This window comes from Myripristis murdjan, chromosome 5, assembly GCF_902150065.1.
Source record: "Myripristis murdjan chromosome 5, fMyrMur1.1, whole genome shotgun sequence".
In the NCBI taxonomy this organism is placed as follows: domain Eukaryota; kingdom Metazoa; phylum Chordata; class Actinopteri; order Holocentriformes; family Holocentridae; genus Myripristis; species Myripristis murdjan.
This window is the reverse complement of record NC_043984.1, coordinates 21,437,324-21,449,792: the sequence shown is the minus strand read 5'-3', so window position 1 is coordinate 21,449,792 and position 12,469 is coordinate 21,437,324. Positions and strand designations below refer to the sequence as shown.

The following is a 12,469-nucleotide window of genomic DNA, read 5'->3' as shown; positions in this document are numbered from 1 at the left end:
GAGAAAGGCAGCGACTGACAAACAAAAAATCCACTGCTGTTGCCTACTGTCTAAAGTTTTCCTTCCTCCATCCCAACACCCGTCCGGTTTGCCTCTGTCGGGAAAAATAAATAATTTCTCCACAACTTAACCAGCAAGAGCCACTCTCCTGGGTGCCAGGGTTTCACTTCCGCTCCGTTTCCGGCTACAGTGCGCCGGGTTGCGGCTAGCCGAGGTAAACGCCACTCGGTCGATCCACAGGCGCTTCTCCTCTCTGTTGTTCGCAAAAATGGCGAACGTGGTGCTGGAGTTCACGGCTTCTGCCGGTGACTCGGAGCCGCAGAGTCGCCCCGTCTTGATCATTGGGCAGCAGACGAGCCTGCAGCAGGTGAACTGGAGCCAGATCAAGGGGAAGCTGCAGCCAGTCGTCAGCAAAGAGGTACTGAGGAGGATTATAACACTCGTGGATATGTAGCGTTAGCGCCTGGCTAGCCTCAGCATGCTAGCAGCTAACGCTAGCGTAATGACAAGTAATGCCATACTCCTGCCAGCAGCACGAGCCCACTAATTAACGTTAACTTAATATAGGTTATGCAGCTGGAGGTGCATATTAATGGATAACTCTTTGCAAAAAGTAGAAATACTCCGGCAGACTGGTAGAAACTTCCATTGAAAATTAGAGTTAAATGTTTATTGAAGGAATTCATTTGTACAAACGAAGCTCAGTGACATAATATGCAAACGAAATGTTAGCCCCACAGTGTTTTAATTTAAGGGTTTATGTATGTAATTTAGGGTTGGCCTTACCCAGCTCAAACACAAAATATGCATAAGGTTTTGCACCGGATGGACCGATGTTCCCTTCAGCAATTACAGTCTCATATAACGCTAAGTATTTAGGAAACTCTTTCAAGGTTAACCAGTTAACTATGGGAATCGTGCTTGATTTGAAGAACATGTCCATTCCTCTGGTCTTGAAAAAAATGCACCATTTGTGAGTAAAAGCAGCTCACAACTACACAAGAGTCTAATCCATTTAGACACCAGACGTTTAAAACTCCTCTCTCCATAGTTAAATTACCATAAGTTCAGTCAACTCACTTGATTTCTGCAGTAGGCAGCTTGAATTTTACATCTTGATAATAACAGAGCTAGTCTTTGTTCTGTATCCTCTGTTTTTGATATGCATTTGTCCAGGTTACCAGGTACAATTAACTCTTAAATGAAGTGGTGTTGTGTTTGTGTCATGAGTGGTTTCAGCTCAGTGGGCTGAGGAAAGCCAGATCCAGCGGTCTTATTCCCCACTGGATCGTTCAGACAAAAATAATGTGCGCTCAAAATATGTTGAGGATACTTGAGAAAGTCAGCCAGCCAGTGGTTGGACTTTCTTGTGCAAAGTCCTAAGAGCTGGTTGCGCAAGGGTGACAGCCTGGTCTATAAAGGGATACTTGAGTAGGTGTTTTATAAGGTCAAAGCACAGTTTCCTACGGCTCGGAGAGTTTGTGAGGCGAGAGTGTGTGTCAGGGGTAGGGTACATATATGCCAAGGATTATTCAGCACAGTTGTTACTCTACACCTTCCAGCGGTGTGGTTTTCTGGGCAGTAAGAGGGCTTTGCCACGCTTAAGTGGCACTGTGCTGCACACTCTAGCTCCATATGCATTCAGAGCCAGAGTGCAACACTTTTTTCCCTACACTCAAGTCTGCTTCCAGTGATCAGCACCTGACTACAGCCCTCGGTGTCTGTTACTTTTCCATTATATATTCTGTATTCTGACACTGTGTGCCTGGAAATCTGTTGGGTGACTGAAACCGTGCTTTCAACACCTCACTGTCACAGATCCTGCTCTCGCTCTGGTTAATTTCATCTGCTCAGACCGTGGAAGAATCATTTACTCCTCTTCTAGTTAATCATCATCATGAAATAAAGTGTGAGTGAGTGTGATGCACGGTCAACCTTGAATAGTGCTTGCGGATCCAAAACCGCCGCCACTGCAGCACATTTTGCACAAAACAGGCCCGGTTGTAGTACACTGCTTCACAAGAAAATTGTGAAGGAATGTAAAAATATGTTTGTAAGAATATAGTATCCTTTCAGTGCGGGTCCTTTGCACTTCGCTCAAAAGCTTTATCCAGACAGTTAGTGTGCTTTTCCAATATAAATTAGTTGCTTTGATAGAGCGTTAGGATGGTCTGTGCATATCAGAGAGGAAGATACGTCTTACCGGTAAATAAAACAGTCAAGGTTTGAGTTCGCTTATCTCTTTATTCTGCTGGTTGTGCTTTAATTTTACACAGATGTCTAGCCACAGTGCACCCCATGTTTGAGGTAAGCTGCAGCTCATTGTCTTTTCTCTTTCTGCGTCAGGTCTGGCAGGCGGCCCTCAGTGCTTTGAACCCGAACCCCACGGACAGTTGTCCTCTGTACCTGAACCATGCGGCGGTGGCAGCCCTTCCCTCGCGGGTCAGCCGACACAACAGCCCCTCTTCTGCCCACTTTGTCTCCCGTCTGGTCCGAACCTGTCTGCCCGGAGGGACTAATCGCTGCATTGTGGTCGGTATTGCTACCAGAGTTTCTTACTCTTCTTCTCACCTTTATTTGATATGCAAGTCCTCCTGGTGGGGATTTCTTTTTTGTTCACCCACTCCAGGGAGGTCAGAGGGCAGTTTTAGCTACAGAACAGAGCTGCTAATTTGCACAGGGATACCCTCCCTCAGTGACATGCACAGGCACGTGTAGTTTGCTAATATGGGTCTTGAATTTGGGTCATCCAGTGGAAGGATGGTTTCTCCATACACACGGCTGCCCTTAATCAAAAAAAGAAAGTGTTGACACTGATGTTTCTTTCCCCTGCAGATGGTATGTGAACGCTCTGATGTGTTTGCGTCCGCCTGTGCCATTGCCCGGGCGTTCCCCCTCTTCTCCCGCCGCTCTACATCCTCACGCAGGACTGAGAAGAAGCAGGTCACCATAGAGTTTGTGATTATCGGCCAAGACAGCGGTCCTCTTGACCCCACAGAACTGGAGGTACCACTCAGGAGTTACCGCAGTTCTTCGCTGCTCTGAATTCCTCAGTATTTTACACACCTTCACATAAGAAATGAAGCTCAGCTCTCAGAAAAGTAGCATATTTTTGTTGCATGCAGTCTGCAGCCTGTTTTCACTGAAGGCTTTGCTTCTGTTCAGTGTCTTTCCAACGCTGCAGATGGAGTGAGGCTGGCTGCTCGTATTGTGGACACGCCATGCAACGAGATGAGCACAGATCACTTCTTAGATGTAAGTGGAACTGCTCATGTTTTGGTTAAGAGAAAACTGCCATATACTGTACATCTTTTCCCCCAGCATTTTGGAAAAGGAACAAAAACAAAAGGATGCTTGACAGTTTTAGTGCTCTTGACGTTTCTCCATCAATCGAAAGCTTCTCCAGTATCAATAAGGTGTTTTCTGTTATTTATCCACCAGTTCTGTCCACTCAGCATCACAATCCGATTCTTTTCTCTCCCAAACTCTGTTTTGTGTGTGTGTGAGCAGCAGTGAGGGAAAACAGTCCAGTGTGGATCATTTGGACTTGTGCACAGGCCTGGTGCTCATGGTGCACATACTAGAAAACCATGCGATAAGTGTTTTTATTGTTGCTCACTAGTGCCAGTAGTGGCTGAAAACACCGCTGGTCATCTTTAAATGATCCCACAACAAAGCAGAATATGAATAATGTTATAGGCGGATGTTTCCCCCATACAGTTTTTTTTCCTGTATTTTATGTTAGGTATTAAGTTTTACATTGTATGCATGAGTATGTTTGGATTATTTTGATCAGTACAGTTTGGCTGTTATTTGGTGACTTCTTTACTTCCCCTTCATCTGATATTCTGTTTGCATCAAAAGCTCCTCCAAAATATTTACTGTCAGTTTGTTAAATAGGCTTATGATGATGATGATGGTGATGATGATGATGATGATGGTGGTGGTGGATTGTAACAAGGTAGAGGTGTGTTCCTCTGATTGTCCAATCTAGCATGTCCCTTTTTTTGTAATCTTCACAGTCAAGTCTTTTTGAACTTTCCACTTGAGCTTGATGTCATTCCCACAACATGTTTGACAATTGATGATAAATTATCAGGAAATGCATTGATTTAAAACACACAAAACAATCCATAAAGAAGGCTGTAAATTTGTCTTCTGGGCTGTGACTCTGTGGAGACTCTCTTTAATAGGCTGTTGTGGTATGGATGTTGTTCCAGGCAACATCGTCATGCTGGTAAATGTTCTGCAGGCCTCCGCTTGACTCTGACAGTCACCTCTGTTTACAGGAGATCAGGGCTGTAGGAACTGAACTTGGAATCACTCCTGTCATCATTCGAGGAGAGGAGCTGAAGCAAAAAGGGTTTGGAGGTACTGTGTCAGACGATCAAAACTTGAAACACAGGACTCAAAGGAAATGTGAAGTTTGCCTGTATTGTGACACTTCACCTGCCATAATCATTTATTTTTCTGTTGAAGATGTCAGCATTCAGTTAAAGAAAGTGAATGATTTAACAAGGGATCTCCTTCTGTCACGATTACATGTTGTTTTTGTTTTTGTAGTTGGCCTTAAGTCTACTGTGCACCTCAATTACGTAAACATTGCAAGAAGTAAATTAACATCAGCGGCACATTCCCAGTACAACATCACTTAACAGTTTTCAATACAGACTAAAAATTTCTAAGGCATGCCTGTTTACTTACCGCACATTACTTTCTGGCAGATTTTATAAAGTTATGTTATCTTCAGTAACAGTTCACAAGTTCAATGATTATGAGGAATGAATCCAACTTCAGCAGTCATCCATTATAATCTTGAACCGACTCTAATTTTATTTTACTTTTGCCTAGACCTCTTTTTCAAAACTGTCTTTGTAATATTCTTTAAAAGTTACCAGTAAAATAAATGTATTTATGTCCCCCTCCAACCATTGATTAAACTCCAAAAACTCATCTCTGCTCATCAGTATTACATATTTAGACGTTTTTTTTTCCATAAAAAAACATACCTTCATGCCTTTAAATGGCTTAGAAATAACTCTGCACCTTGCAGTCATTAAGTATGCACGTCTCTATGAATATGCAAGTAGTCCCTGTTGATGCACATCATTTTCAAAGTCGAAAAAACTCAACCATGGTGGTGACCGCTTATTTCACTCCTGATATGTCTTGTAGCATTTGAAAGACACCACATTGACATGTTAACAAGGTTAAAAAACTAGATTTTCAACAGAGGTGTTCTTAAAACCTAACAGGGTTTTTTTGGGTGGCAATACCATATTATAGATCTACATTTATAATAGTTTAAATCGAACAGATGTGTGTAGATTATCTTTGTTAGTACTATTGATGACGTGTCTGCTCGCTGTCTCTTTACCCTGTCAGGTATTTATGGCGTTGGCAAGGCGGCAGTGCACCCACCTGCACTGGCAGTGTTGAGTCACACACCAGATGGTGCGACCCAAAGTATTGCATGGGTGGGCAAGGGCATCGTGTACGACACTGGAGGACTGAGCATCAAGGGAAAGGTAGGAAGATGAGTGGTTACTGGGCTCTCCCCTGTCAGATCGCGACATTCAGCAGGTGTAACTGGTTTATGAAACAGTCACCTGGACAATAGGTGTCATCCTACTTCCCAGTGAATGTCACTACGATAATCATCCATTTAAAATTTTTGCAGCTCCTTCTCCCAGTCACTCTGGGGGTTGTGTCTTTATAAAATAAAAAATAAAGGCTGGTTGAGTAGTGTTCACAAATTTGTTTTTAAAGTCACATTTCTGAGTTGGTTGTGAATGATGTGATTATTCAGAAACTGAGATGCTGCCTTGCAACTTAACTTCCTCCATATGGACCGCCGGGTCCCGGCCCTGCTAAATGCACGCCAGATTGTACGATAGCAGTAAGCACCAGAAATCAAATTAAATCATCTCCTCATACAAAGTGCTCAAAATATTCTTCTAGACCACAATGCCAGGGATGAAGAGAGATTGTGGTGGAGCTGCGGCCATTTTGGGAGCCTTCAAAGCCACCGTTAAACAGGTGAGTTGAGTTTTTAGAAGTTTAACCCACAGCAGGTGCACTATTGTCATTTTTACCTTCTGAGTGTGTGTGTGTGTGTTGCTCTAAGCAGCCGACTCCTTTGTTTGCTTCAGGGCTTTAAGGATAATCTCCACGCGGTGTTCTGCCTGGCGGAGAACGCAGTTGGACCCACCGCCACACGGCCTGATGACATCCACACTCTCTACTCTGGAAAGTGAGAATCGATATGTAATGCCTCTGTAATTTCCCTCGCTGATAAAAATGTATCGTATTGCCTGATCAGACTGGCAGGGCTGTAATGGCCCAGCGTCTCTCACTCTCACACACACGTTTCCATTTCTGCTTTGTTTTGTCTCTGTCCTGGACGGATGTAATTACAGCGCTGGCCAGGTTAACTGCACTCATATCATGTTTCATATAATACTGCCAACCAAGCTGTTTTACTGTATAAATTAAGACTACAGGGTTGAAATGTGATATTTGATTTAGGATGGGCTTAATTTTAATGGACCCACAAAGGACAGTGACATGTTTGTGTGTTTTTTAAATTTTTATTATTGAAGCTTTCATCAATGTTATTCATCTGTTTCATCCCTCAGGACAGTGGAGATCAACAACACAGATGCCGAGGGCCGGCTGGTGTTGTCTGACGGCGTGGTGTACGCCAGTAAAGACCTGTCAGCTGACATTATTCTGGATATGGCCACACTGACAGGGGCGCAGGTGGGTCACACCTACTGCGCGTGTGTGTGTGTGTGTTGTTGTTGTTGATAGTAGGAGCTGAGCCTCGCTGTGCAGGAAGTGGGTGCACAGGCAAGAAGCAGACAAAGACTGCAGAGTAAAATCACATGCTGTGAAAAAAGTAGGTGCAGGGTGAAGCCGGTGCACAGGACACGCTAACAGAATAATAATACGCTGCAGTTAGACTGAGCTCAACCACTGGCATCTTCACTTTTTGCAATCAATCTTAGAGTACTTTGAAATAGAAGATAAGTGCAGGTTAGATACTGTATCTACTCTAAAATATAGGAATGAGTCTGTAAGCATTATATATGTATATAAATGGATGAGTGGTAATTTTTTCTTCATTTCTGTAAGCAATGGAAGGCTGCTTACATGTCAGATGTCTGCTCACACTCTCTCTCACACACACACACACACTTTGTGTAGGCTCACCCTTGGTGCTCTACTCAGCTGTCTCTAGGACTGTTCTTGAGTTTTTGTGGTGGGGTCGGCCTTTCTTATTTTTGGATCATACCGTAATAGAATGACGTTTTTTCCATTGTGTCCTCTTTCTGACCCCAGTTGTGTCTGAGTTGTAGATTAACATGTTTTGTCTGCATCTTGCAGTGTGAATACACAAAACTAAGTTAACCCTTACACAAACAACAGAAAACCCCCGCTAACCCTCTACATCTTTTGTGAGCCATTTTTCTTTGTCTTATTTATTTTTTACATACTTATTGCTAACACTTCATGTGTAAATGGCTGGCTGGAGAAAAGCAGACCGCCTTAAGAGAAAATATTTAAATCAGGAAGACATGTCTGCAGGCATGTAGAAAAAAAACAACATACAACTTAACCAAATTCAGAACAAGCTCAAACTTGGCGTACAGTTTAACAGCAGTTAGGATGACACCAGTTCAGCATGTGAAGTTTCCAGCTCGTCAGTTCTAATCTGGATTAGACTTCCACCTCTGCAGCGCCATCTAGCGGCTGATCGGCTGTACAGACTGTCCTGTGACAACACACAGGCTCTTTTTGTCATGTAATGTTGAGAAGGGTGCTAGCGTATAAATGTTCAGAAGAGTCACGTACAGATTTCTTGTGTGTTTGTGTGGCATTTATTTAAAGATGAGTTCAAGGTTTTAATGAGGATGGGTCAAACTGAATCACTCACTAGATCTGTGGGGGGTGAAGGTCAGTAGAAAACATGGATCAAGACATTTCTTCATCCTCATCAGCGACTACAAGACTACAATGTCTGATAAACTAAACTGAATGTAATATTTTCTACAGCAGGTGGTGAAATATAATATTATTTTGGCATATCATTACCAGTAGAAAGGCCAGTTTACATGTTTTTGAGGCGCTTATCCAGTATTTTCCATGTGTAAGTTACAGCAGGTGTATAGGCCTTAGTGTTTTAAGTGTTCTCCTTTCTAATAATTACATAATACAAATACTCAGTTATTATTATTATGACTGTGTTTGGTTGATTTGTGTATTAAAGCCAAGAAAAGGAAACCAGAATGCACGAAAGATGACAAAATAATGTCAGGCTCTATCATAATCTCCCTTGAGGGTTTAACTAACCTTCTCCAGGACTAAAACCTTTTTTTTACTGACCTGATCAATAAAAAAATATTTGCTCATTTACACTTTCATCAAATAAATACAAATATTTTGTGGAGTGTTTTCCTTATAACATTGTAAATGCTTGTCCCGTGCATCAGTTCTTTGAGGAGAGTGTGTATTTGATTTGTGTGCTGTGTTGTGTCCAGGGGATCTCCACAGGGAAGTACCATGCAGCCGTGATGACTAACAGCGAGCAGTGGGAGGCTGCGTGTGTGCGCGCCGGCCGCAGCAGCGGGGACCTCGCTCACCCGCTGGTGTACTGCCCCGAGCTGCACTTCAGCGAGTTCACCTCCGCTGTGGCCGACATGAAGAACTCTGTGGCAGTAAGTGGCACATTCACCTGCAAGTGAGATGGCTCGACAGGCAGAATTTGGACTCATCTGTCAAGTTGTGCAAGTTATCGCTGTCAAGTTTGAACTCTTCTAATAATGGACAGTCACTTAAACAACGGCATTACCACACTTTATTTACTTGGAAGAACCTTGGTTGATACAGGGCAACAACCAAGGCAGTTCACTGCATTCACATGAGCCATATTTAAATATGTTACGTCATATTGATGATGGAAAGCTTATTGTGAAGACATCAATTAATAAGATGTCACATGATACTGCGTCTGTCCATTGTTTTAAAGTGTGGCAGTTGTATAGGTTAATTTACAGATCACAGATCAATTTTAGGAAATGTTTTACCAAAGAACATCTTAAATAAAGCTTAAATAATCTTAAAGCTTTAGCTAATGTCCTCTCTGATAAGTTTTTTTTTTTTTTTTTTAATCACTTGCAGCAAAGCAAGTGATTTAGCTGTGAAAGTGCAACACATTTTGTCATTTTCAGTTTTCTCCACTTAAAAGTGGTGTGTGTGTGTGTGTGTGTGTGTGTGTGTGTGTGTGTGTGTGTGTGTGTGTGTCTCAACTGCATATTCATGAACTTCTGAAACTGTAACTGATTTATTATCTAAACCACAATACTTGGGTTGGTATCTGTATGTATCAAGCCTTGTTGTCAGGCTCCTTTTGCCATACATTCTATTTTCCATATATTATTGTGACTGTTTCTATTTATTTATTTATTAATGTATTTTTAGGATATTGTTGAGGTTTGTCTTACTTTTCCTGTGTTTGACAGGACCGGGAGAACGCCCAGAGCTCCTGCGCAGGCCTCTTCATTGGTTCCCACCTGGGCTTTGACTGGCCGGGTGTCTGGGTCCACGTGGACATAGCCTCTCCTGTCCATGCTGTGAGTTCCTGGATTGTTGACGTGCAGATTTGTGCCTTGTATCAGTTTTTTTATTTGTCACCTGTGTCCAGTTGGTAATGTCGTCTCTTGCCTGGCATCTCTCACACTGAAGTGGGTGGGCCAGCTGAAGTCAGGGGAGTCCTGCACAGTTTTAGCATAAAAAAATTATCTTTCTACAGACCACATCCTAGAAGTGCTGCCTCTACAAAATCACAAATGAATGTCGTTACTTGACTGTGATTTAAAATTTTAAACCAGCAAGGCGCCAAAAGTCTTCTTTATCACTTTTTTTCATCTCAAACTACAGGTATCCAACAAAAATGTTACAAACACTTTAATGAACTATAAAGCCAACTGTATTGACACATTTGCTTATTGTATGAATCATAAACGAATCATAAAGCTGCTGACATTACTCACAGAAAACATGGTGACATGGGTTTAAGTATCTCTATAAACATGAACACAAGTTATTAAAGGGTATCATGTGCCTCTGGAGTCATATTTGAGATGCAATATTTTCATATCTTGTGACTCTGCAACTATCAGACAAAGGTCATCTCTTTAGAGGAAGGGAAGTCTTTCTCTTTTTTGCAGCCGGTCTGGACTGTCCTCCATTATGAAATTATCTGTCTGTCATGGTGGATAGTGCACTCCTTTTAAAGGGAATGAAAGGACTTAATTTGATTGGCTGTGACTGACACAGCCCTTAATTCATGGGTGTGCCGATACTAGTGTCTCTGGTGGGGAAATTATTTAAAGTTCCCCTCCACTCAAAAAATGTGTGACTAAACTGACTTGTATCTATGCAGAGTTTGTCACTAGAGGTGTTTTCACTATTCTCCACTGAAGCTGGAGGTCTTCGGTTAGATTATGAAATACGGCCTCATCTTCATTAGTGTCGAGGGGTGGGACTTTGGTGTTTTCTTAACAGAGCTCTCCCACTCCAGATTGGTATTTTCATGGAAAAATGTTGATTAGAGGCTTTTTAGGGACTTAATGAAAGACTGGAGGGGGACTTTAAAATATGTTATTAAGAATGTTCCTGTTGTCTCTATCAGTTCAGAAATTATTCAAAGATGGTGGACTTCCTACTCCTCTTCAAAAATGTGTTATACAGTCACATTATGAATGGATCTCTCCAGCTATTGGCTTTTGGCCTAAACACTAGACTAGACTTTAGGTTTCAGTCACATTAGCTTGCAGTGATAAAGTCATTTAGAGGTTCAGTTCAAGTTAAATGGTGCTCTGCAATGACACATAGCCCTTTTTTAATTTTCTCCTCAGGGGGAGCGTGCCACAGGGTTCGGCGTTGCTTTGCTCATGGCTCTGTTTGGTCAGGCGTCAGATGACCCCATTCTCAACCAGGTGTCCCCTCTTGGTGTGGCCAGCGCCGTCCCAGGAGAGCAAATGGAGCGGGACTGCAAAAGGAGAAGACTGGTCTAGACACGCAGAGCGGGCTCCTTCTCCACCGTAACCGCTCGGCTCCCACCAGACACCCTCACTTTTTGATGCAAGTGCTCGTTCATGTGGGTGAAATAAAGTATGCAGGATTTTGTTTGTCCTGTTCGAAAACCGTGATTCAACTTATGTGTTAAATAAGATTCGACGTGACAGAATAAACCAGATCAGCATTTAAAAAAAAAAAAAAAAAAGTAAAGTAACTGAAGTGGTAAATCAGATGTGTTATTGTGGTGATGAAAAAAAATCCATGTTCCCCCTACTGGTTCACGTGGCTTTACACTTACTGCACTGATCACTTTCCACTCTTCAGCCGCTCTTGATGAAGATGCATTGATTTGTAAAATGTGAAAAGAGCACTTGGTTTGTCTTCATTCGAGATTCATTTGCTAATTGGCCAATCTTTTACTCCAGTAGGGATTGTTAATTCATATTTTACAGTTTATGCACTTGAAGATATGACCGTTAGAGATTTTACCTCAAGAAATTAAACTTCAGAAACCCACTTGACACACACTATTGTACGTTGACACTTTATGCGGTCTAGGGATGCTTGTGTTGGGGCAGATTTCTGTCTCAGTCCCAGAGAAACAGGCCTGGGTTGTCAGACACACTCGGTCATAAATGTGCAGACGTAGCTTTTCCCACCGATGCCCATGCTTGCTGTGTCGCCCCTTGTGGAAAATAATTAATCTGGATCATTGAAGCTTGATTTTTGGTACCACTCTGTGTTCATTCTCTGTACGGTAAGACTGAGTGCACATGACGCAGCTGTGATCTCTGAGCCAAACTGGGGACCTACAACTGCTTACAATAGGCCAGTGCTTACAGCTGTTTTAATACACTCCTGATCAAAATTTTAAGACCAGTTGAAAAATGGCAAGAATTTACATTTTGCACTGTTGGATTTTAAGAAGGTTCTAAGTAGAGCTTCAAAATGAAAAAAGAAGAAATGGGAGTGAGACAAAAAAAAATTGAGTAAGCAATTTATTGCAAACAACCATTAAACTGAAATAGGCTGTTCATCAGCTGATCAAAAGTTTAAGATCACAGCCTTTAAAAGCCCAAATCTTTGCAAAAATGTGGAGTCAGTGTCATTTTCTGTCAGGTATCCACACTGTCATGACCTCCTGATGGCAAAGGCAAAAAAGCTTTTTCTCCTCGAACACGGTCGGAGTGTTGAGCTGCATAAGCAAGGCCTCTCGCAGCGTGCCATTGCTGCTGAGGTTGGATGCAGTAAGACAGTCATTTTAAACTTCTTAAAAGATCCTGAGGGTTATGGAACAAAAAAGTCAAGTGGTAGACCCAAAAACATTTCACCGGCCCTGAGCCGGAGGATCCAATTGGCTGTCCGTCAAGACACGGGACGATCC

At 42.3% G+C, this 12,469-nt stretch overlaps 1 protein-coding gene across 1 annotated transcript; it reads left to right on the top strand.

Annotated features, from left to right (window-relative positions):
* On the top strand, nt 1–11,290 carry npepl1 (aminopeptidase like 1). The gene is made up of 12 exons (XM_030050893.1): nt 1–418; nt 2,347–2,532; nt 2,836–3,006; nt 3,166–3,255; nt 4,290–4,371; nt 5,386–5,528; nt 5,962–6,039; nt 6,153–6,253; nt 6,639–6,762; nt 8,544–8,720; nt 9,525–9,635; nt 10,923–11,290. The coding sequence occupies exons 1-12, from the start codon at nt 269–271 to the stop codon at nt 11,079–11,081; spliced, it is 1,572 nt and encodes a 523-aa protein (XP_029906753.1). The 5' UTR covers nt 1–268; the 3' UTR covers nt 11,082–11,290.
* Nucleotides 11,291–12,469: the final 1,179 nt, after the last annotated feature.